Genomic DNA, 27,434 nt, shown 5'->3' with positions numbered 1-27,434 from the left:
CGATTGATTGCGTTCATTTCTTGAACCTTTCTTTACGTATACGAATAGAAATCTGCAACCATTTTGACAGTTCTGACCTTCATATTTAATACTCATTAAAGATATACCAGTTAGCACCATCATTCTCTAGTGAACTGATTGCTTTTTTAAGACTTTTAATAAACTTTGATAGTTTAACACTTTTAAATAGCAATCTTCAATAGTAGGGTAGCGAAAGGCTTCGGCAGGTCTTCTGCAGCAATCTCAACCACTACCGAAGCCGTTCGCAACCTACAATGGTTCAAATAATAAAATTAGAATCAAATTACAATTGGCTGATGCGGGATAATTTTCAATTGATTGCTGCAAAAACGACGGAAATGCGTTGGAAACTAAGCGGCTTATAAGCATTAAAAACACAAATATCGTCCCCTTTTCCGTTTTTATATTTTCATTCTCACCCCAATGTAGCCGATCTCCCTGAGAAATGTAGTTCTACTTAAAAAAAAACAAGTCTTTATTATGCTCAACTTCAGTGATGTGTCAAGATAGTTTACAGTTCCAAATTTCCCCTAGCGAAATTTGACAGAAAATCTGGTTTGAGAACACACAGGTATTTCACCTATCTGCAGTTTACAGTTCATGCGAAGCGAATACAACCACCACCTAACTGATTGGGGAGCGGGGGTGATAGATGCAGCCGAAAGACCATTTAAATCGATCGAGTTAGTGCCGCGGCTAGCAGAATTACGTACTGTACCACCATTACCACCCCACCGGCGTTGATTTCCTAGGCTCGGCCACACAGGAGCAGCAGGGCTGTGATCGTTACGGCTCTGCAACAGCATTGAACAATCCACTTCATCACTCAGTGATCCAACAGTATCACACAGCTGTTTAAATTGAACAGCGTTCTTTGGCACAGCCGGCACATTATTTACTTTTTAGGCAAAATAGGCACGAATTCTTCTACCGCCTAATTTATCTTTACAGGCGGGTCAAATAAACATTGACTTCCTTTGTGCGAACAAATGCTTGTGGGCACGACCGTTAATTTCACAACATTGCTGGCCGATGTAACAACAGGCATCGCAGAAACCGCGGGGCACTGGTTTCAAATCATTAATAGGCAGATGACACTCGCCGCACAGCTTCTTATCCATCAATTCTAGCAGCAATCGCATGTTCTCTGCCGCAGTTGTTTCAATTTCAACCGCACTTGATAATACTGTGTTGAGTAAGTTTATGCAACCAGACACTCGTCTTATGTTTTATCAACACGTTCACTCGCGAAAACCTTGTTTTGCTCATGAAATACGCGAGTCCACCTACGGTATTAATCACGGTTTCTAAACTTGCAATCACTAAATATACCGGCGCGCAGTTTGACAGATAGGGTAACCGCTCCTATATTCATCTCATCACGCTTTTTTGATCAATTTATCGTCAAATTTTACCACATTTCAACGTAAAACTTTCAGCTCCTTGAGAAAATCGAAAACCAAATAGATTTACTTTCAAAAATTTGTAGATATTTGGCGGTAAATTAGACAAACCAGAGTAATAAGATGAATATAGGTGCACCAAGCTGTTGAGATGAATAATGGAGCGATAACCCTATGTGTTACGTTTATAGCAGTCATGAGTCGTATTTATAAAAACGCTCTGAGTAGCTCACGATATTCAGAGTCTACACGCAAAAGTTGGATGGTGTAAAACCAGTACAAAATTGTGTGTTTTTAACGCAAATGTTGATGTGAATTGAAACCAGTACACTGATTGCGTGTTGGGCATAACGCAAATAATGCTCTAGCGTTTTTTCAATGTATTTGGCAGCCCCAAACTACTACACTTATGTCGTTTTCGTTTTCGCGGTGTAGCTACACTCAAACCACACTTTTGACACCGAAAATGTTTTATTTGATTTTTCGTGCTACCCTTTTTCTGTCTCTCCCTACACTTTTTCTGTCACTGATGACACCCGAAAAAAGCAGAGTGTACTGTAGGAAGTTACCAACACATTCACACGTATGTGTCAAAACTGGTTTGGACATATGAAATGGAAACGAGACTATATGACGCATGCGTTAATGACCAAAACAAAACGATTTGACAGCTATCCCATTATTACGCATACCAATGCAATGACACTGAAAATGTTTTATTTGAAGCTGCAAAGTATAGCACGGAAAAAGGGTAGCTACACCGCGAAAACGAAAACTACATTAAATAATTTCAACTGGTATCAAGCAGCATTGCAAAGCGAGAGAAAAGCAAAACCTTTCTCCTTTTTTCTGCTTGAGAACAAGACATATGCTACATTTCTCCAGTCTTCTGCACACACGCTTTCAAGATACTTTTTCTTCTTCTTGCATTACCCTGAGTAACAGCAAGCACGCACCGACAGCATGAGTGAGACTAACAACACTGGTATCAAGTATGTACTGCACTGGTGTCTCGCTCATTTCGTAAAGCGACGTGACATCGCCTTGCGCGTCGCAATCCGAACCGAAAGAGAAGCGAAGGAGCAACCTGCAAATTGTATGTGATGTGTCTAGTCTCGTCGCACCTACATGGAAATCATACGAGCGAGAGAGAAACTGCGTGTATGAGTCCATGCGACAGCGATGTGTGACGCTTATAATAGCCATGAGTCACATTCTTGAAAACGCTTTTCATAGCTCATGATATTCGGTGTTGACATCATGATATCATGAGTCATAGGTCATGATTCTGTCGGAAAACAACATTCATGATTTCATGACCTTGAAGGTCATGAAAACGGGGAAATATTTTTACCCGTGTAGTAATGCTCTTCAGGCATACAAAAAATGTTAATATATGTGAATGTATATTGGTATGTGTCTATATACATAACATTGCATCTGTTTGTATGCGTGTTCTATGTACTTATATGTGTGTATACAAGCCCTGAAGTGTGTTGGCATATTCGCATTCATGTGTATGTGCATATGTCAATATGTGTGTGCATCCTAAATTTATTTTAGAAATGATGATTCATGTAAAAGATTGTGTATACATGTGATTGTGATTGTATGTAAAAGATCACACATCTAGGTGCAATATTTCAATCAACAGTTTATTTTTACAGACATACAGAGAAACTATAGACCTCTTCGTTTCCGTCGGAAAAACCATAACATGTCGTGTTAAGAAATTACCAAAAAAAAAATTATAACTTAACTCGGGATTACTTGGAAACTGCTGTGTTCGAAGAATGACTTATGAATCAATTTATTTGAATGTTCAGTTTATTTCCAAGAAGAAAAATATTGAAATTATCTGCATGCCTAAGATTAGCTTGAACCGAAAGCGAACAAATTAGCAAACCAGTGACATTCCTTGAAAATCATTCATAATGACGGCTTGAATTAAGCTGCTAGCACCGACAAATCCGATGGCTCGTCGTGCCAACAGTCGAAACACCACGCTACTTCTGTGCGAAGAAGTAGAAGGACCAGTTTATTGAACTCCTCTATGAAATATGATAGCAATAAATTTAGCATTATTACTCACCACTCGGTCGTGCTGCTGGTGGTGCGGATTACGCCTGGCATTATAGTGGGTCATAAGGATCAACCATAGCGTTGAAAACCTACGAAACCGTGCAACTACTGCCATGATTATTATACTACCGGCTCGCAGAGGCAGCGGCCCGTAATGGTTATTAGTGTGCGAAAGGGGTCATCACGCCTGTACCTTCGCCTTGGCCTGAAAACAGCGATGTGGAAAGGCTGCGAAAGTTGTGCGGACGGACGGTCGGTTTGAAGGACAATTCCGACGGCTGGTGCTGTGCTTGCTTATTACAGATAATGCCAGCAGCAGGGTAGCATCAGCGTGTGTGTGTGTGTGCATGCCCATCACTGAATTAGACCCGGCGGCCTCGAACGCGGCCGAAAGCCGGATGTGCAAATTAAATTATGTGATGTGAGATGATGGGTGTAGTATGTTTAGCGAGAAATCCGTTGCCAGCAAGCGAGACACGTTTGGCAGATTTTGGATGCCGGATGTGATTACCGTTGTCTAGCTGCCAGAGCGTTCCATGAAATGTTCTTGGATAAATGACTGGAGGTATATGTCACCAGCAATGTCACGATGGAAAATTTCTTGTAAGTAGTGAAGCCTCCCGTGATAATTGTCATTATATTTATGTTTATCCTTCACATTCGAATTCATGCGGGCCCTTAACATATGTTTATTTTGTACTGAAAATACAAAAGCGTATATCATTGGCATCCATTGAACTAAAGTTGATGTGTTCATTTATTACAGAAAACAAAAAAATGATAGGTAGCATCGTTGATTTTTTTCTGTCCTTCAATCGAACATTCATGATTCACATATTCTCAGATGATGATTGACACTTAAAACTACACCACACCCGATAGCAAGATCAAAACAATCCAATATTGCCCTATTATTTCGATTCAGCCAAGCCTAAACTCATCCCAGCAGTCAACAGTTGCATACGCTCGGGGCGTTCCTGTTCCACAACCGGAAACAACTATTCCTGACAGTTCACATAATTTTCTCTTTTGCAACACATGTTGTCGTGCTGACCGGGTCCATCGAGGTTGCCACTCAACATCACAGCACACGACACTTGCATCAATCGAATCGCTTTCCTAGTGCACTCGTGCATCGCTTGCCAACGGAGGAAGAATAGAGCAGATAGGGCTCAGAAACACGGATATTAAGTTAATTGTAATTGGCGTAATAAAATACCATGCACACCTACAGTATTGCCACTCTGCCGACAACGAAGACGTGAATGTAAAAGCAAACAAGATGAAATAATTAGTGAACATTGTGCAATGCCGGACCGTCTCGAAATAGCGTGGAGTGGAAACCACTCTAGTTTTTCACATCAATTGCAATCGATCGATGTGGAAAATTCCAATCTAATTCACCTGACGGGTTGAGTAAGTTTATTTATGCATATAATTGGTATAAAACTAGTATTTTACGCACAAACTGATGTTGATGATTTGTTTATAGTTTGTTCTAGGAATATGCGAGCTTGAAGAAAAATCAATTTGCGTTTTAATTTGAACTAATTGGGAAAACATCAGATCGGTTAGGTAAATGTTATTTTAAAAAAATATTATTAATATAGATCCAGAGCAATTTGTTTGATTGGTGTTTTATCTTTGGCAAAATTGTAAAAACAAAACAAAAATTATAGAATAAATATCTTGAAATGTAAATTTTTCAAGAACTTTAATTTAACCTCAAACTATAAAACGATACCTAAACATTCAAGAAGAAAGGCGATAAGGTCAGATTTTTTTACCAACGGATTTAATTTTTGAACATATGAACGAAAATAAAAAATAAATCGGTGTTACCAACATTACCAGATAAACTTAAATACAATTTCAAAAATGTATCTTAATTCCAATATCTTTCAAATCGTGGGAAGTAGGGTCACAGTTAGCTTCCAATTTATTTCGTTTCACTGTGTTACTATTGTGAGCATTCAAAGTAAATATAGGCTGGAAAAATATACCGCATCCCGACGGGAATTAAGATTTTTCCAAATCTGTATTATATTTCCAGTTCCCTTAATTTTCGCTTTCCCTGCTGCACACATTGTCTGCCTTAATGAACTAATAAGGTCGATTTGTCTTATTACCGAAAAATAAAAACCGGGTCCCTACTCACGCGATGATGACAGCACGCCAGATAAGAAAAAGTTATCAAGAGCGGCCCCGAAGAGACACCATCAACGCCAGAAACGCGAGCACACTGAAAATATATTTTAGTTTATTCCACGAAAACGTGTGTATTATATATAAAACCTTTTGATGTTTTCTGCAACGAAACCCATGCGTAATAAACTTGAGAGTGCTTTCGTCAAAACTGTCAAAGCACGTATTCGTATACGTAACGAAAGGTTTTAAAAATGAACGCAATCATTCATACAAACAAACGCTGCATAATGTAAATAGTACGACGAGTTAGTAAGCCTACGCAATAACATATACTTTTTACGAAATTTTTGTTCGTTGTTATCCACCTTCGTACGAAAGTACACTCGTGAATTGTACAAATTATGTGTAATGTTGCAATTCTATTCGATAACTTGCAATACGAATGTTCTATACAATCAACAAAAGTGCTGTACAATCTACAAATTCCATGTTTACGAAACGTGCGTGCAAAGAATAACGAAAAAATATTTTCCGTGAATGATTTCTTGTGAAGACAGAGATAAGCTTCTGCAGACGAAGTTTCTACAAAATGGTAAACGGAATCAGGAACCGGATCTTGGCCAATCCCTACCATGGACAACGACAGGGAACACTGGTTATACGTTAGAAACAATATTGCGAGGCGTTGTTGAACAGAAAAAGGGGATAAAGCCGTCGACAGAAACAGTAGAGTAATAAAGGAGAATCAACAAGATCCGCCAGGCCAGGGAAGCTTGTAAAGAGCTAGAAAAACCATAAAGTAACTGGAAAGAACGGCCTCCCAGCCGAACATCTCAAAGTGAGCAGCTGTTATGTGCAATCTATCGACTCATAACAAAAGTTTGGGCCAAGGACAAACTACCCGTTCTACCAGTATATAAAAACGGATCACCGACTTGATAGCAGTAGTTATCTAAGCATAATACTCCTCAATTCTGTATGTCAGATTCTCCCCCGAATCCTTTTTATATATTGAGACCGTTGCAGAAAGCCTTTTTGGAGAGTACCAGTGTAATTTGAAGCGTCAAACTTAGCTCTGACTCTCACAAGTTCCTATCTAACACCGCCAGGAGTCATATGATTGAAATAAACTGCCAGCTGGAACATGAACACAACTGGTTAGTATTGCCTGGACAATGTTGTCATCCGACAATAGCCAAGTGAGCAGGTGCGGCGCGATCATTGACGCGTAAACCTTGCTCCGGGGGTAGAAGAAATGCTTTGCCAACCCGAGCGTCTGTGATGGTGCGGCTCAAAACAGCGTCTGATCTCCATTTCAGAAGCCGCTAATCAACGTCCTGGTGGCAGCGTGAGACTCTGAACAGAGCTAACAGCTACATCCACGCAACTTCGAAATTGTAGCGTTACAAAAACATTGTTGAACAGGACAGAAGGTGTGGAAAAGCGGGAACCGAGCGGCTACTTTCTACCAGAAGGGTGGCACCATAAGCGAACTGGGAACCGGTTTTATAGTACTGAGCAAGATGCGCCAACGCGTGATGAGGTGGTAGCCTATCAACCTAAGGATGTGAAAGTTGAGGATAAAGGACTACAGCAACATCAACGTGCACTGCCCACATGAAGGGAGACCCGACCACGAGAAGGAAGCATTCTACATGCAACTGAAGCAGGTCTACGATAACCACCCGCGACTGGACGTGAAGGTCGTCGTTGGGAACATGAATGCACAGGTAGGACGGGATGCAATATACAGACCGATAATCGGGCCAAATAGCCTTCACGCCTTGTTCCGACTAACAGACAGCAAATCAAATCGACCACGTTCTAGCCGACGGCAGGTTCTTCTCCGACGTCATCAACATTCGCACCTACCGCAGTGCGAATATAGATTCGGAGCACTACCCAGTAGCTAGCTGCATGCCGAACAGTGTATAATATCCACCAAAGTCGAACACCGCGACCAAATATTGAGCAACTGCGGGACGACGGGGTTGCACAGGAATACACGCAACAGCTAGAGGCAGCGCTACCCACGGAAGAGTAATTTGGTAGAGGAGCATTCGATCCGGCATAAGTAGCACTGCTGTGGCGCTACTAGGTACAAGGGCTCCGAATCAAAGAAATGACTGGTTTGACGGCGAATGCAAACAGTTGGTCAAGGAGAAGGACACAGCCCCTGGCGAGAACGCTACAAAACCGTACGAAAACGAACGTGGAACGATACCAACGGGCACGAAACAGCTAAAACTCAGTCTTCCAAAGGAAAAACCGCCAATAAAAGGACCGAAATCGCGTGTAGCGATGAAAAACCTGCACTAAGCTAACGACACTCGGAAGTTCTACGAGAAACTGAACAACTCCCGTAAAGGCTACGTGCCGCAAGTCGATATGTGCAGGAGCTTGGACGGCAACCTCTTTACGGACGTGTGATGTGATCGAAAGGTGAAAACAGCACTTCGATGAGCATCTAAACGGCGATGCTGTAAAGCTCGAGGTATGGTAATTAATCTTGGTTCACAAGCAGAAGACAACAGGATTCCAGCCATCTTCTGGAGGTGGAAGAGGAGATTGACCGGCTAAAAAACAATAAAGCTGCTGAAGTGGACAAACTTCCCAGTTATCTGTTGAAATGGAGAAGCGGATGGAAGGTATTGTGTGATTCCCATCTTCAAAAAAGGCGACAAGCTAAAGTGTTGCAACTACCGGACAATCATTTGCTGAACACTGCCTACAAGGTACTCTCCCAAATACTCTGTCGACGACTATCATCATCTGTGAAGCAGTTTGTACACAGTATACGGCTACAGATTTCCGGACAATGAATCAATCATGAATCGAGTGATGTATGTACTTCTCGTACCGAGGGCACTCTCGAGCCTCTTCAAAACTCGAAAAGGTTTAAGGAAAGGTGATTGTCTCTCGTGTCTGATATTAAATATTGCCCTGGAAGGTGTCATTAGAAGAGCAGGGATTAACACGAGTGGCACGATATTCCATAAGTCTGTTCGACTGTTTAGATTCACCAACTATATCGACATTGTGGTTCGGACCTTTGTGAAGATGGCGGATACGTACATCGGATTAAAGCCCGAAGCCAAACGGATTGGACTGGCCATCAATGCATCGAAGACGAAGTACGTGGAAAATAGGGGTATACGAGAAGACAGTGACAACCTCCCACCTCGAGTTCAAGTTGTTGGTGATGAAATCGAGGTGATCAACTGGTGACTGGTAACAACCAGCAGATAAAATTATCGGCGCATTATGGTAGAAAATCGCGCATTTTTTGTTCTCCGGAGAACGCTCCGATCGGGTAGAATTTGCCGCCGCCCGAAGTTGACCATCTACAACACGGTAATCCCCTCGGGCATGTGGTCTATGAGAGGAAGGTGTTGCGTACTGTCTACGGTAAAAAGCAGCTGGAGCATGGAGCGTGAAGAAGGCGAATGAACTACGAACAGCAGAAGCTGCTTGGGGAGCCATCTATCGTCCACACTACTAAGATTGGCAGGTTGCGGTGTGCTGGGCATGTCGATCACTTGGAGTTTTCGAGCGTAGAATCCTGCGTTCAATACTTGGCGGAAAACTTGAAAATGGAATGTGGCGCAGACGCATGAACCACATGGTGTACCAAGCATACCAACATGCGAATATGGTCAAGTTGATAAAATACTGCAGGCGACAGTGGGCTGGTCACGTTGCACGAATGTCGGAGGAGTGACCAGTAACGATAATATTTAGCAGTGAGCCCGACAATAGTTAGCGACTTCGTGGTAGACCCCGCACTCGTTATATATGTAGTGTGGATGAGGACGCCCGATCAGCGGATGTTAGGGGCGATTGGAGAAGACTAGCTCAAGATTGAGTGATGTGGGGACGTATTCTGGACTCGGCAGTGGGTCATTAACGATCTGTTACCATAAACGAAAAGCAAAGTAGAATAGGTAACCTATTTTAAGCAGGTTATGAAGCCTCTTGTGTATTGAGACGAAAAACTTGAAATGTGTAAGATGAAATACGAACATATGTATGGAAATTTAATTTACAGTTAATTACAGTGATCAACAAAAGCTAAAAAAGTGCTGCCTTAAAGCTCGATATAGCTGCCCTAGAAATATTATAGCTTTTTAACCATACCTGTGAATTTTGCTGACCCTAGCCATTACCAAAACGCGTCAACTTACGTAAAAGTTGCTCGCTGGGTTCGTCTCTTCAACGTTATGTTTACGAGAAAACTAGTATATGTCTCTGAAAATATGTTGGTGGCTGGGGGCACCAAAATTCACAGGAATGGTTAAAAACCTAAAATCTTTTTTTTTTTCTAGTTTGAACTTTAGAGCGACATCTGTGGTGACTAGCGTTATCTTTCTCTCAATCAGCACTTGTTTTTTTCAGATTTTAGAACTGATTAGTAAACTTAAATTTAATTTAGTAAACTTTAACAGTAAACAATCAAAGTTCAAAATGTATGGACACTATTTCAATCACCCCGAACCTATTCAAAGCAGTTTGCATCTGTTTTGCACGGAATTTTCTTCAGCACTCGAATGACGCTTGAATAACTGCAAGTTTGAGTTTTTTTTCTCAATTGATATTTGTTCAAAGATATTTTTGTGTTGAACAGTAGGAGTTTAAAGCCCATTTTGTTCGACTGATTAATATAGACGCCGCTGCTTAAGCCGTTCCTTGCCCTAAGTAAGGTTTAGTTGAAATGCCAAAACGAAGGTGTAAGTAGCTCAGCGGTTCTCAAACTTGTTTTGTTCACGTACCCCTTAGGCGACATCCATTAAGTACGTCACGCAAATTTTGAATCACACACCACACAATTAGCTGCGAGGTTTGTATCAAATAAACATATGGTCAAATAACGTGTCGAAGTGCTTTACCTAATGTCCCATATAAAATTAACAAAAAAATAGAAAATAATAATTCTAGAAACGTACAGAATACAGATTCTGTATTGAACAGTTTACAGATTTTTGTGAAAAGTACAGATAAGTATAGATCTTTCAAATGACTACAAAAGATTAGATTGAACTTTGTAACAGACTCAGTATCAATACAATGAACGCGATCTCGCAATCTAGCAGTTTCATTCACAAGTGAGCTAGTAGTTCAGAACTAATATCAACAGAGTCAATGCAGTCACAGTTTTCTCAAAACAATGAACAAACTTCATTGAAGTTGTTTTTTTTTTCAGGTGCACAAACTAAACAACTATGTTCTTATTGAACAGATTTCGGTACAGATTCTAACAACGGCTTTTACCCATTAACACACTAGTTCATTAAGCAGACAATATGTGCAGCAGGGTAAGCGAAAAATAGGCGAACTGGAAATATGATAAAGATTTGGAAAAATATACCGCATCCCGATGGGACTTGAACCCGCAGTCTCCCTGTCTGTTTGATGAACAATAGTACAGATGAAAAAGTTTTTTGCAACCCCCAGTACAGATGAAAATGTGGCAACACTGCGTCAGACCCATCGGGACCATCAGGACTTTCTGCTGATGTCTTGAAGCAACCAGTTTTCGGAAGAATTTTTTTTGCTGTGATTGTTTCTCTCTAATTACATTCAGTTTGATTTTTAATCATAATGTTGTGAATAAAAAGGGGGTAAACTGAAAAAATTTTCCAGTCAATTTTATATTTTTTTTATATTTTTTATATGACGTCACCCAACGTTATACTCCCCCTCCCCCCTACGCCACAAATCGTCACGGTTTTCTTAACCCTTTCTCTTGGTATTTTTTGTTGAATGACATTGAAATACAATAAAAAATATCGATTTTCAGTTTTTTCACTGTTGCATTCATGAAAGAGTGTTTTTTGACCGCCATTACGTTTTTTTTTTGTGTACGCTTTGGAGACTTACCCCCAGGTTGGGAATTGCTGAAGTGGCTGAAAGTTAATCGGTACCGAGTTTCCTTTTTGTTAAATTATTTGAAAGCGTGTAAATTCACGTTTTTCAACCACAGTAACGCAAATACATATTATGGATGCCTGCAATAGCAGGCGCCACGGTGCTCAGGGCATGACCAAACAACGTGCTCTATGTCGTGATAACCTTCACCACAGGCACAGACACCACTTTCCCCGAGCCCCACACGACGGAGATGCGCGTCAAATCCATAGTGATTGGACATGAGCCGAGACATCATGCAAATGAAGTCTCGACCTAAATCCAATCCCTTGAACCACGTGTTCGTCGATACCTTGGGGATAATGGAATGTAACCACCTTCCCAGTTCCCCCTTGGTCCAAGAATTTTGCCAACTGATGATCGTATTCTGACGTACAAATGCGAAAAATTCATTAAAGGCAATTGGTCTTTCATAAATTTCACCGTTTGCTGCGCCCACCTTAGCCAAAGAGACCGCTTTCTCATTGCCCGGTATCGAGCAGTGAGAAGGGACCCACGCTAAGGTAATCGATTTTTCGGATAAAGCACTATATTTCCGTATTTTCCCCAGGAAATGCGGAGGGTGCTTAACATCTTTCATCGATCGGAGAGCCTCAATGGAACTGAGACTGTCCGTAAAGATGAAATAATGGTCCGTGGGCATTTTTTCGATAATCCCTAGGGTGTACTGAATTGCAGCCAATTCTGCGACGTAAACAGAAGCAGGATTAACGAGCTTATGGGAGACGGTTAAATTTTTTTTTTGTTCATCTATAATATATTTGACACGGCACAAATACAATTTTATGTTTAACGGCGCCAATTATATCCAGTAGCTTACTTTCTAAAGTTTCTTAACAACTAAAAGCAAATTTTTTATCCTCGCTGCCGACTACGAGCTGAAGCTAAATGTCACTTAAAGCTATAATATTTTGCATTAAAAGCACTGGTTTACTGTATGATGGTTTTCATTGCCATAGGTAAGCACATGATCCGCTGCTGGGCCAAGATATTACGGACTGGCATATTGGGTTGTCTCCCTCGGGCCTTGAGAGTATCGTGCGGGTCTGATTGCAGTTTCCGGATCCGGGGTCTTAACGTGTTCTTGTCGTTAGGCTGGATGCAGGCGGAAGGGGGTAGGACTAAACTGGGGCGTGGATGGATTTCAGGAAAACGTATATAAGGGACATGTAGGATAGGTCACGGCTCACCAAGACATCACGAACAGGAACAGCCGACTGCCTACCTTCGGCCTGCAGGGAAGCTATTAATTTAGACCTGGCGTCACGGTGCTCAGGGCATGACCAAACAACGTGCTCTATGTCGTGATAACCTTCACCACAGGCACAGACACCACTTTCCCCGAGCCCAACACGACGGAGATGCGCGTCAAATCTATAGTGATTGGACATAAGCCGGGACATCACGCAAATGAAATCCCGACCTACATCCAACCCCTTGAACCACGGGTTCGTCGACACCTTGGGGATTATGGAATGTAACCACCTTCCCAGTTCCCCTCTGGTCCAAGCATTTTGCCAACTGATGATCGTATTCTGACGTACAAATGAGAAAAATTCATTAAAGGCAATTGGTCTTTCATAAATTCCACCGTTTGTTGCGCCCACCTTAGCCAAAGAGTCCGCTTTCTCATTGCCCGGTATCGAGCAGTGAGAAGGGACCCACGCTAAGGTAATCTGAAACGATTTTTCGGATAAAGCACTCAGATGTTCCCGTATTTTCCCCAGGAAATACGGAGAGTGCTTAACATCTTTCATCGATCGGAGAGCCTCAATGGAACTGAGACTGTTCGTAAAGATGAAATAATGATCCGTGGGCATTTTTTCGATAATCCCTAGGGTGTACTGAATTGCAGCCAATTCTGCGACGTAAACAGAAGCAGGATTATCAAGCTTATGGGAGACGGTTAAACTGTTATTGAAAATACCGAAGCCAGTGGACCCATCGAGAAGTGATCCGTCAGTGTAGAACATATTGTCGCAGTTGATGTTTCGATATCTATTGGAAAAAATTTGGGGATCTGCTGCACGCGTAAATGATCCGGGATTCCACGAGTTTCTTCTATCATGGATGTATCGAAAAACACAGTAGAATCAGAAGTCTTTGATAAGTCGACACGATTTGGAATATTCGAAGAAGGGTTAATATTTTGTGACATGTGATTGAAATACAATGTCATAAAACGGGTTTGAGAATTAAGTTCGATTAACCTTACAAAATTTTCAATCACAGGACGGTTCAAAACCTCACTTTTGATAAGAATACGAGAAGACAGACTCCAGAAGCGGTTTTTCAAAGGTAGTACTCCAGCTAAGACCTCCAAACTCATCGTATGGGTCGACTGCATGCAACCTAAGGCGATACGCAAACAACGATATTGTATTCGCTCCAGTTTGATCAAATGTGTGTTTGCTGCGAAGCGGAAGCAGAAACACCCGTACTCAATTACAGACAATATCGTTGTCTGATAAAGCCTTATAAGGTCTCCCGGGTGTGCTCCCCACCATGATCCGAAGAAAATTAACTCTTTAATGGCATTTTTTCATCAGATACCTAATGTGACAACCCCATGTGCCTTTAGAGTCGAACCAGACACCAATATACTTGTGTACCAAAACCTGAGAAATAGTTTTACCCATTAATTGTAGCTGGAGCTGAGCAGGTTCATGCTTCCTTGAAAAAACTACAATCTCAGTCTTCTCCGGAGAGAATTCGATACCTAGCTGTAAAGCCCAAGCAGACAAATTGTCCAAGGTATCTTGCAATGGTCCTTGCAAATCGGCAGCTTTGGCTCCTGTAACAGAGACCACGCTGTCGTCTGCAAGTTGTCTTATTTAAACAGATCTATTATCAGATACTTGCCAAAAAGTATTTGGAAATTCTGAGTCCCCTACGGACCTAAAAGCCATTTGCGATCAAATCCTTGAATCACTGATACATAGTATAAATTATTTACTTTTCATAACATCTATCTAATCCTTTTGATGGTAAATCAATAACAGCTGTGTCGATATCAAAGACAAAAAAGGTTCAACCAATAAAATGCTGCCGCCTTTAGACGGTCCTCAGTCACACCTCTAAAAAGCTTCAATCAATACTTAAAAAATGTTTATAGAGTTCCATAGTGATATTTTCGAAGTCCGTCTGGAAATTAACTTGGGCACTAGAGGGTTAAGCTTTATAGGCAAGCATGTCATGATCAGCAAAACATAAAATGTCTCGATGATAATTGAATCATTGTTAAAGTTGCATTGTCACTTGAGAAATATCAATAATTATCCTTCTTGACAAACCTACAACTGTAGGAATGACGAGTCATGACAACAAAAAACTACATTTCATCATAATCATACGTTTTGTACTCATTATCTACAGTAAAATGTATGCATATATTCAGAATGCTTACACCCCCCTCGGGCTGACCGTCTATTCGTTCGTGAGGATGAATATCATCGATAAGTCGCGTAACATGTCAACTTAAGCTTTCATCTACGTGTATTGAATCTCGATTGAAGAAACACTCATCAGAACGTGATTTGCCACTGCATCCCAGGGAGCAAATGCTCAATATGATGATACTTTACATTGCTGAAATACCAGCTAACAATCGTAAAATCATACTCGATTCATCGTAATTTACTCTTCAAGACAGCTACTAAAATTACCTGTCACGTGCAAACGTTTTACGTCAACAACAAGGCATCAAGAGGAAAACAGACATTGGCTGGCTTATTTAAGATAATAAATAGGTATCATGACCATTGTTAATTCAAAACAAACATTTTACCTATTCATTTATTCATCGGAGCTTTTAAAGCATTTTCACATTAAAGCTAACTACGTCCGATATCCTCTCGGTACCCATTAGCATTATATAAATCTTTCATGTCATCATCATAGAGCCTAACTCAACAGAGAAGCAATTCTGCTGGCAGAAAACCTCTCTAGCGGCAGGTGACTGGGCAGGGAATATCAAATTGCAGCTGGTAGATATTCCGAGTACTGCACATCCTCCCTCCCGAGCGGAAGCGGGTGCCTCTGGAGCGGTATTTTCACCTTATCTAGGTAATATGCCGATTACACTCAGAAATCCGTCATCTGGGCGATGCACGGAAAATCATTCCACCGGAAAATAATCCCAATACTCAACGCAATTTGATTGCACCGGTTAGCACTGCTGACTGGCTGGTGTGGAAAGGATACAGTAGCGATACGTGGAAAGTTATTGCTGTGGTATTTCGTGTTGGCTCATTTTTATTGCAACTGCACCTATTACGGAAGCCGTACGGTTCTCACGATTCGGAGTATTTTACATCACGGAATAACAGGAATTATTCCATTCAACGGTTGTCGAATTTTGAATCCGCATCGGGAAACGCTGTGTATTAAAGTATAATTTTCGAATTATGAAAGGTTACAATTTTAATTCTAAAGTTACCTTGACACTTTCGGTTGGTGCTAAAATTATCTCGTTTATTTAGAGGAATTTGACAAACTGACAGAAAACAATTTGCAATCGCTCATATCTGAATACACATTTATATGTAACACCATGCGTCTCCTTTGAAAGTGATTTATGGAACAAAATTATCATTCATGAACATTATCATTGTAAATATGAAGTATATTGAAAAAATAGGATGAAACGTAACAAACATTGTAACAAATTTCAAAGTGGTTGAAACTTTCTGAACCTTAAATTCCTGAGTAGAAACTTAGTGAAAATGAAGTAGTAACCAATAATTAAGACAACAGATCTAACCGTCGTAAATAAAATACACTTGTTCTCGAGAGGTTTGCATGTAATTCATTTGTTATTCATACAAGTTGAGCCTTCTTCAATTATTCAAACCAACGTTTCAGGATAATACTTCAACAGTGCAGCCGCAACTTGAATATCGAGAGCAACTTACAGGGCGTTTGGTACATTGTGCGAAGGCGAATGTAGGAACAACCTTCAGTAAGAAGGTTGAAATCAATTTCGATAATCTTTACGCAAATTCTGCCGATTTAAGTTACCCCCGTTTACCAGTGACAGCGACAGATGCTAAGTTGAAACACTGAGACCTAAACAAACAGCGATCACTGGTGCAGAAGTAAAGATTACCTAATAATCTCACTTTAGATGACTGGACGATTTGAGTATAAATTTCAAGAAAACGAGCACAGAATTGATTAGAACAGTGCAAACTTGTAAACCTATAAACGCTATGAGGCAGAAGGGACCGTGCGCGACGCGGATTTGGTTGATTGAATTAGACACCCAGAATCGGAATAATGTTGCCTGCAGCACACCAGTGAGACATAACAAAGAGTACCAGAAAGACGGATTAATGAACTTGTGGGAAGCATTTTCTGAACAGTTTCAGTAGAAAGAAGCATTCCATTGTGTTGAAACTTCGAAATAATAAAATTTATGTACTGGAGAAATTTTATTCTTCTTTAAAATATGTGCTAGTAGTGATAACATAAAGCACGAATTTATCCTGATTTCTATTTGTGTACAATAAAAGGCGTTCAACTGGCATCAAAATATTCTGTTCCCGGAAAATAAAATTTAAAACTTCGTCTCTATGGGAGATTCTACGTGCAAATAACAGTAAGTGATCATTCTCGATACAACCTAACCAGAGCAACGAAAAACCAACATTGTCTGGAAACTGTTTGAATACATAGTGCCACCGAAGAGAAAAGGCAAAAACGACGCGAAGGTTGTAAAACTTTAATGCGTTCATAAATATGAACTGTTTTACGAGTCCTCTTAATCCTTTAAGGCGTAATCGCTGTTGCAGCGATTTCTTGATTGCAACCTTTTTTGCTTCTTGGTTTCACCAGCCAATGCAATTGGCGCTCCATTGTTCCTGACTGTCGGCAGCAGCGGCCGCTCATCGGAATTCAATGTCACGGGAGCAGCGATTTTTTTACTGCACGTTATTCGCGCACATAAAACCGCACTCGTCGTCATGAAATCTTAGATGGTGGATCGAATTTCGTGTCGCGGATAAAAAAAGGAAGGATGGAAAACAGCTTATATGTGCCGGTGCATCGATCTACCCAGCAATACGTTTGGACTCTCTGTCGAAAGATTGCAATGTACTTTCTTAATTTTTGAAACTCCCTGTTTGTATTTCACTAAATTATTATTTAAAAGAGTCTCCTCGTCAGTTTCAGGTAATTTTTCTTAATTTTTTGCGGTGTGGAAAATGCGACACAGAAAAATATTTTTTTATATTTGTTTGAAGATAAGCATGGACATGAACAAAAAACGCGAATAAAAACAAAATTGTGGACATTTTACATGGTAGCTCGGCGTTCATGATTAATAAAAGTACTTATGTGATTAATAAACTGCTTATCAGTTTATGAAAATATTTTTATTGTGTGGTACAGGCGCAAAGTAAGCTCACAATCGTGCACACCGTTCTCAGCGATGAGTTACCGTGCGAGATTGTAAATAAGTCCGCCATTTTTATCGACAATTTTTTTCAAAATTTATCTTTGAATGAATGCGAACAATTATTTATCTGGATCGCTTTTTCACTTCAAAAAACCACCTTTCGGAAGCCACCTTCGAGGAGACTCCCTTAAATATTTAATCAACAAAGCTTATACACCTCACCTTCACTTTACCACAATATACACAATGCGAATCACAGAATGATAAAAACTCGTCTAGCCGAATTCACACTATTATTTTTTCTCACGTACACTGACCCTAGGAAGGTGTTTGTTTATTGATTTTTTTTATCTCGAATTTCGGTTAGCAGTAGAGTTTAAAAGCTTCGTCTTCTCGAACAAAGTCGTCATGCAAAATTTCAGCTCAATCGGCTGTGAAATAGTAGGTCACAAAATAAATCTTTGTTGAAAAAGTCAAGGTGCTCAGCTCTAAATTGAAAGATAATGTTATTTATAGCATTTTTTGTAGAACATTTCGACTTTCTGAGAAGTTGTTTTCAGGTTGCCCAAACGTGACTTATGAAAAATGACTTTTTTGGGCTCCAAACCCATTTTTTTGTAGTGTTTGCAATTCTGTTCGATTCCCAAATTTTTACATATATTTTATCATTTTGTTAGGTTGTTTTTGAATATTTTGCATGGTTCAGTTCGGCATTGCATTCGGTTATTTGACTCCCAGAGCCCATTAAACATCACAGAAAAATTATTTTTTCCATAATTTTTAGATAAAACCCTTCAAAACACAAAAAAAAATTTTTGAGCTAGAACTGAAATTTTCATTACAAAGCGGGATTTATGACGAAAATTTACATGAAATAATATGCTTGATACCTTATCGGAAGGCTGAGTATTGGCATTTTTACATGTGATGGAAAACTATGCATTTTAAAAAATTGTTAAATAACTGTTTTATTTTGGGAGATAAAGAATAACAATGTTCATAAAATAAATGCATTTTTGGATGGTTGATAACTTGGTAGAAGGTTTAAAAATTCGGAAAAATCTGCGAAAAAAGTTAGAATGAAAATTGTGATTTTCAGTGCCTTTTAATAGAAAGCTTAATGTTGCTCGTAATATGTGAGAGATAGAAACATGATATCTTCGGTAAAGTTTCTTGTATTGAGATAACCTAAAATTTTGTCGAAGACACCTTCCGTCTATCTTATTCTAATTAAAAAATAATTTTTTTATCTCATTCTTTGGTGGATTTATCACCCATCTTTCTACTTTGAAAGATGCATTTTCGAATATCCTAAAACTTTTCCGAACATACCTTATGTCTATATTCAACATTTAAATCACTATTCAATTAATCGCACAAAAACGGCGAAATAAACACTGTGCAATAAAAACTTATTTTCAAAGAGCAAATTGAGAGTATACAAGCTAAGTGCATCAAATATACGAGATGTTTTTATTAACAGGAATTCTAAACTTTGTTTAGAGAACAAACTTTTGATTTACAAACAAATTTTTAGACCAGCAATGCTTTATGCTGTACCGATCTGGTCAAGTTGCTGTTCAACAAGGAAGAAAACGCTCCAAAGGATTCAGAATAAAATTCTGAAAATGATTTGGAAGCGTCCTCCTTGGTTTAGTACACTCGAATTACATAGACTTACTGGTGTTGAACCATTAGAAGCTATGTCGAATAAAATTATTAACAATTTTCGACAAAAATCGTTGCAATCCTCAATTGCTACGATAAGCTCTCTTTATAGCCAATAAGTTAGCAATTAAGTTAGTTGTAAGTTTACTTCCCCTTTTCTGACAAGTAGGTTTAAATCCCTACGAAGTGATAAGTCCTAACTGCGAAAGCGAACAAATCCTAACAATTAAAATTACAAATTTCTAACAGTGTTGAGAAGTTACCATTTGTGATTGGACACACATACTCATTATTTACTAATATTTATCATAAATACTTAAACAACTAACAAATCCCCCCTTTAAAAAAAACACTGTGCAATGGTGATATTGGTGGCATTTTTATGAAAATGCATCACATGTAAAACGCCAATATCTCAGTCCCCCGATAAAATATTAAGGATTTTTTTTCATGTAAATTTTCATCTTGAATCCTGCTTTGCAGTAAAAATTTTAGTTCTTGATCGAATTTTTTTTATGTGTGTTTTATCTAAAAATTATGAGAAAAATTTACTTTTTTGTGATGTTCAATGGGCTATGTGAGTCAAAAAATTGAATGCGATGCTGAACCATGCAAAATATTCATAAACAACCTCACAAAAATAAAAAAATATATGGAAAAATGTAGGAATCGGACAGATTTGAAAAAAGTGCAAAAGAGTGGTTTTGTAGCTTGAAAAAGTCATTTTTTCATAAATCACGTTTGGGCAACCTGAAAACGATTTTTTGAAAAGTCGAAATGTTCTACAAAAATGCTATAAATAACATTATTTTTCAGTTTACGGCTAAGCACCTTGACTTTTTCAACATCGATTTTTTTTTGGGACAGCCTACTGTGAAGTCTCAAAGCCTGAAACCTTGTGTCTTAGAAATGCATTAAATTTCGAGATCCGTTGTTGTCTCAAACAAATTGTTTTCAACAGAAAACAACTTTCCGGAGAAGTCTTTCAGCTCGAAAACTTTCTGACTCCTTAAAAGTCGTATCTTCAACAAAAAATTTTTAGAAACAGGACCAGATATGAACGATTCATGCCGGAAATTTCATATTTTATTTACATTGATAAAAAAAAGTGAATCTTTTACGGCTATGAGGCACGACTTCCGGAAGTCCGATAACAAAGGCCATGTTAATCTTCAAGACCTATGCCAGGGACTTGTATGTGCGGAGAAAATAACTACCACCCGGAATCAAATAAAACATCATGGCTACTCTTTTTTGTCGCCTACTTAAGACCCAAATACACACACGGCGTAATGACGCTTTCTCCATACAAAATGGAAGGCATGGACGCGATCACGCCTTTTATTTTGTAAGGAGAAGGCGTCATTGCGCCGTGTGTGTATTTGGGCCTTTATTTCGCTACCATGCGGCCGTCTTTCTTTTCTCCTACGGGAAACAAGGTGTCTAATATCAGCACTTTCAAGGTTTCTTGGCAGTAGCTGTTTACCGCCCAAAGAGATTTGGTCTTTGAATCCTGGGAAGGTGATTAGCTTCATAAACCATATTTTACCTGACTGGGAGTGTCGGGCAGGTACCTGATCCCTCAACAATAGGATTTTGCAAAAGGACACGTGTAGCAGCTGACTGGGATATATTACAAAAGTTCACATCAATGCACAGTGGGGAATCGCTGGCCATAGACCCAAAAATGACAATGCGAATTTCATTTCAATTATATTTTTCCTATAGTTGTATACTATTAAAGTGTCAGAATCCAAATTTTTAGAGCATTACGACAATATTTGAATTTTCTATGATTTTTCAAAGTGTACTGAGTCAGCGTTTTTTGCCGTTTTACCTTTGTTATATTTCTTGAAAAAATGCATTGTTGCGAAATTTGCTGGAGCCTCAAGGGTAACTTGTATCTTGATGACGTCTAAGGAAAAGTTGTCTGTAAAATAGGAGAATAAATCCTCATCATTGGATAATGTATAATATTATACGTATAATTTGCATAAAACATCGTTTTAAGTTTAGACGGCAGGGTTTGGCACTATTGGCACTAGTTTTAAACGATAGCTTGGAAAAAATGCTTTCAAAAGCATCTAGTCCGATCCTGTGCAGAGTTGCGCAGAGTACCCTTCTTTCGAAGAGAAACAACAAGTGTTCGGCACATATCGGATTTTAAAAATGTAAATTTGAATAGCATACTGCAAACAGTCAGCAGAATAACAAATGGCTCGTATTAATCAGATAATAACAACGTTTTCAAACATGTTTCAGTATGATTAATCACACTGTTTTCATATTAACAAAATTAACCCATCAATAATTTAAAATATCAATCCAATATTTAACGCAATATCAAAAACTAATCATTGTTTATGTTTCGTATCACCAGCACTGAGTACCAAAATCATAATTTAAGTTTGTATCATACCAGTCACATGTAAAAACAATCATGTAGGTAAACACGAACCATGACATAATAAATCGCCTGCTTATTTTTACAGAACAAATAGTGAATTATTATTTTGACGTTAGAAACTGCATTTTGAAAACTCCCCTTGAAGATATTAAAACAGTATTACAAATGAACACAAGAATGAAGATAAAGGTGCAAGCGAATAAAAAGAAGAATGTGATAAAAAGACGCAATTTTATATAGTCACTTTGGAAAAACCAAGTCAAAAGTAATTTTCATCAAGAAGCATATTTTTCAATTATTTTTTTTTTATTTTCCTAATAACTGAATAATATTTTTATGTTTTTTATGGCACATCAAAGTCTTTTAAGCATCATGCATCATGCAAAATTTTCCTCATATAATACATATAAAAAACATGAAAATTTCCCTGGCGTGAAAAATACACATTTTCATGCAAAAATAACACCAAATCCGAACTCAGCGTCCCAAAATTATATAAAAACCATGTATTTTCTACGATTTGAAGAGATTTTTTTGCTTGGCCAGCATTTGTATAGAGTCGCCCCACTGTGCAATGGACAACGTAATTCTAATTCCCTAACAAAAAATCAGCACTTTATTCCGGCATATCGGCAATATCGAGAAAATATACTGTTTCAGACAACGCAACAGAAGGCTGCTTCGAATGTCTGTCTGTCCCTGGTTCTGGGAAGAAGGCTGCTGCACGATTAAGCTGAATTTGTCATAGGGACTTTTTTCGAGAAAACAAAAGCTTTGATACCCACCGCTAAACGAAATTCGAAAGTCGATCTGCATTGGCACCCTACTGTTTATCTCATGCGCTAAGCTACAATTCGAATGTTGTTCTCGAATTGACCACTAACCTACGCAACGATTTATTTAATTAGCACGCGCGTTGCACGGTAAGCGGTATCGCTTCAGATAACGAGAAAACACTATATCTTTTACGTTGCGTTCTCTCTCTTCAATATTCACCCACGCTTATATCTCAATTACAACGCAACTCGTTTTCAGAGTGAGTGATTCGATCGTGCCAAACCACTGTTTTTCTATACCCCGTTTTGCTACATGATGGTTATTAATTTAGGTTACTCTCTCTTCAATATTCTTAAAATTCACATTTTTTTCGACCACTTTTCAACTAATTGAAACGTTGCACAGATGTTCTTATGAGCTATGTTGTTTGGTGCTATGAGTATTTTCTTAATTACAACTAATTCTTAAAAAGGCTTTATGTAAAAATGGTGTTGATGGTTAAAATCATGAGAAAAAAAAATTCAAATTTCCTTAAAAAAAAAATTAAATCCAGAACGGTTTGATGTCTTTAGCAAAGTTGTACACAGTAATTTTGTCCTTAATAAAAAATAAACATAAATTAAAAATACTATCATAGGTTGAGTCAATAATAGGCAATCGACTCAGTAAATTTATCTATATGCCAGTACAACTTTAATCACTGTTTGGCTAATCTTGTGCAGTTTTTATAAAAAACAAGATTGTTAAAACGAAATCTTTTTTAAATTTTTTTTGTATGAACCCCACTGCGATCAGTAGTTGTTTAATCTTTTGTGGCATTGTCCGGACGTTTTTGCTATTCGCACATTTTTGTTTTTTTTTTTACCATTTTGCAGTGCTACTTATTGAGAAGTAACCTGCTCCGTGTTATAGTGCTTTCTGTCATCTCCTTATCGACCTTATTATATCTTCCTGCAAGCTATCACTCTGGGAGCGTATAACGTGCTATAGTCTATGATATTATCGAAGCTTTAGACCAGAGGTTGTTAAGTCTGGAGAGAAGATTTTTGTGTGGAAAAGCCTGAGAATAAACCCATACTTAAAGTCCTTTTGCGGACGAATGGCTTGGCTCTACTGAGAACCTCTCACTATTCGCTTGTCAAAGCGGACTCTGTAAAATTGCGACTACAAAGCTCGACAGATAGCCGGTATTATGTTAGACGTTCCAGAAACAGCGAGAAACAGTTTTAAATCTTCCTCATGCGAATGGAATTTTTTCTGGTAGTACGAGCACGGTATTTACAATCAATCAGACGGTTCCGGATGGTTTTGAACGTCACGTCATTATCATGTGAGGAATGCATCTTTTTTACAAACTTCAGTACTCGGCGATCATTCCTAAAACTAGTTTTCCTTTCCACCCTCGTGTTTCTGATATCTTCTGGTATTTCACCGATGTTTTAACTATATTCTGTGAGCAGCCGATGGTTTCTGCTATTTTTTTGAAAGTTAACCTTTATATTGTTGGTTTTGATTTGCCGTTTTTTATCAGCGCTGAAATATTTACCGCGACCCTCTACCGGTGAACAAAAAGCAAAATTTAAAAAACCGCCCGGACAAAATACCATACATTATGACAGATAGCATGTTTCTATTCATTGTCCATAATGGAAGCAACCTCAGACAAACATTGCGTTCAAATATACCTCAAACATAATAGGTTAAAATGCAAATGACTTTATAAGCAACGCTCACACCTATTATTTTTTCCACCACTGTATATTCTCCATTGCTGCTGAAATATTTCCGACAGTCACATCCTCCAATAGTAAAATGACTTGTTTGGGCAGAAGCATGCTTTGATATAGCATTTCCGGTTAACTAGGCATAATATTCTCTCGTCTGTGTTAGAGAAATCTGACATTAAACGACCAATATGAGATCGAAATCGCCTACCAAAAGTTTAACTCTCAGTGGTTACGTATAAAACCAGCATGCAGAAATTTAATTTTCATTATATAACCGATCACAGCAGCAAGAAGACGGTTGACATACTGAAAACTGGCTCGACTCGCAAACGACAGAGCAGCAGCTGATTTTAGTGTAGTGAGGCATAGCAGGCGGTCTAACCGACGGATCGCAGCACGACATAGTATTATCCGGACATGTTAGTAATTTTGTCCGGATTTATCGCGTCGCATTTGGCCACTTTTAATAGCAGTGAGTGTTCCGGTAGCTAGTGTGTATGATCATTATGTCTTGTTTGCTTGCTTGCAGTTTGTGCGGAGCGGTGAATAAGAAGAGAACTAGAATCATCCCGTAAATGGCAATCCAAAATCATCATTGGTAAATGGCAATCCAAAATCAACGCATCTTTTCAGGGTTACCAATCAATAAATAAAAAAAGAAGTTGAAAGAGAAATACCACAAAAATTTACCATTTCACACCATTAAATTATTTACTCGAATAAAGTGTATTTCCAAATCTATTGCAAAGCGTACATTGTAATTAAAAAGGTTGTCCAAAGTCTACGTTTATTTTGCGGTCGTTTATTTAAATATACAATTATTTTCTATTATTTTTCTGACATTAGATGAGACACTCTCAAATGTAATTGACATCACGATTAGCTACTTTTTGCTTTAATTTCGTTGAGTAACATGCCTAACAAAAATATAATTTCCTTTTTTTCTAGTCAATATCCCTGAAACGAGTTGGAAAAGTCTGGCAGTAGACTCAGTTGTAGCAGAAAAGTAAAATATTGGAACTTTAAGCGCGTCTGAAAAAAGCAATGGCTTTAAAAGCCACTGTTCATAAGGAAAAGAATTACGGCTTGAGAAAATTCAAAACACACTGTACCAGCCCGTAATGCGAAACGATGTCTGGAGGCAAAACAAGAGAATTTGCTGATGAAATACAATTAAATCATTTGGGATACTGTTAGGCCGCCATCCGACAAATTATTGGGTAACATTTTTACTTTTTCAATCGGCAGAATGCTCCGGGAGTCTGTAAAAAAGAAAACAAACTTGAACTTCTCGGGAAGCAATTGGAAAGCAATCTGTAGCTGCGGACCGAAAAGTGAAGTTTTCTTAACTTTATTATTTGTTATCAAAAGGAAGCCCGTCCGAGAGATTCCTGTCTTATCTGGACCATCACGTGATTATCTTTCCTAGTACGATCAGGTTCTAGCAGTATTTTAGGAACACATTAAACAATTATTACATTCAAAATTATGTGAAAATTTAATATTTTTCAATGAGTGTTAATAACATACTAGGAAAAGAAAACCAAGATTGGCATTAAATTCACTTTGCTCTTGAAACGTAGATTACAAATTTTATCATCTTCCCAACAGCTGCTAAATAAATGAAAAGCTATTATTTTCTCAGAACATCTCTGATGCGGCTGAGTGCTCACGACACACCCGATCTGTGTCAGGAACAGCTACGAGATTATAACTATATGTAAGACCAAAGGACGGAAAGCCTCGTATATGGAAAATGAATTTGGTGTCCTTTTCTTTGTGTCGTAATCTTCCAAGAAAGTAGCATGTTCGCAAAGAACTGTAGCATCGTTGAAGCAGTGATTAAATCAAAAATTTTCCTCTTATCTAAGTCCGTACTAATCGCAATAGTAACTTCATCCCGATGGAGACATGCGTTCCTTGGAATTCTTTATAAGCGACATGCAAACAACCAAGTATGGTACGTTGTGCAAAAGCGAAACACCATATCCCATTCTAGCTTGTAGTTGGTGAATCATACTCCCAACAAATATGTGATGCACATAGGAAGGCACGTATTTGGAAAATAACACTGTAACTAAATTGAAGTTTAATTGAAATCTAGCATTTTTCGTCGCTCACGTTTATCATCAGTGCCTAATACCATATGTGTTTCGCTTGTATCTAACGCAATTTAGATTGAAATGCATTCTGTTATTAGCCGCTGACAATGTTGCATACAAACAAGAAATTCTACATAATGGATGGTATCCAGACGGAGAAATGCACCGAATTTCTCTTTCACAAAGCTCATGCCGATACCATCGCATGCCGTAAACTACACACTCTACAGCGGATGCCTTCTTCATTGATTGCGTCACGTTTGCATGCTCCAAATAGCGAGTGACGCTGCAAATTTCACTATTCTCACGTCGGTGTCAGCTCAAACTTGCAGTTGACAAGGTGGAAAGGATACTGCGAGTTCCATGATGCAGCCTAGCATTAACGGGAAACGAGCCTCGAGGAAGATAAAGGTAATTTGGCTGATGTGATAAAATTTAAACATGTTTCCAATTCCGCGTGTTTGCGGTACACCACCGACGTTCGTTTACACGCTGTACCGGATTGTTTTACAACACGCTTTCTATTTTGCGATTCCAATGTAAGTCTGACGGTAAACACGTGCTGTTCTGTCTGTCGCATTCGCATCTGCCGCCGAAACGAATGGGGAGTATTGCAGTTGCTAAACCAAAACCACAACCCATAAAATAAAAACAATGAAGCGCAGGTTTTAATTGAAGCCTCCACGACTACATACGTATAGCTGGTGTTCATTTGCAATCATTATTACGCAGGAGTTATCAAACATAATTTTATTTATCGCCAACTTTTGATGGCGA

At 38.8% G+C, this 27,434-nt stretch overlaps 1 protein-coding gene across 4 annotated transcripts in view; it reads left to right on the top strand.

Moving 5' to 3' along the window:
• The window catches only part of LOC129721902 (uncharacterized), a 134,738-nt gene extending 108,782 nt beyond the window's left edge, over nt 1-25,956 (top strand). For 2 of the 4 annotated variants that reach the window (XM_055675002.1, XM_055674999.1), the window contains one exon: nt 25,504-25,956. In XM_055675002.1, the coding sequence (XP_055530977.1) occupies nt 25,504-25,542 (39 nt within the window). In that variant the 3' untranslated portion in view covers nt 25,543-25,956. Of the gene's footprint in view, nt 1-10,854; nt 11,091-25,503 lie in introns of those variants that run through there. The other 2 variants (XM_055675000.1, XM_055675001.1) reach the window with 2 other exon arrangements.
• Nucleotides 25,957-27,434: the final 1,478 nt, after the last annotated feature.

This window comes from Wyeomyia smithii, chromosome 2, assembly GCF_029784165.1.
Source record: "Wyeomyia smithii strain HCP4-BCI-WySm-NY-G18 chromosome 2, ASM2978416v1, whole genome shotgun sequence".
NCBI lineage: Eukaryota > Metazoa > Arthropoda > Insecta > Diptera > Culicidae > Wyeomyia > Wyeomyia smithii.
Note: the sequence above shows the minus strand (reverse complement) of the source record. Positions and strands in the feature narration are given on the sequence as shown.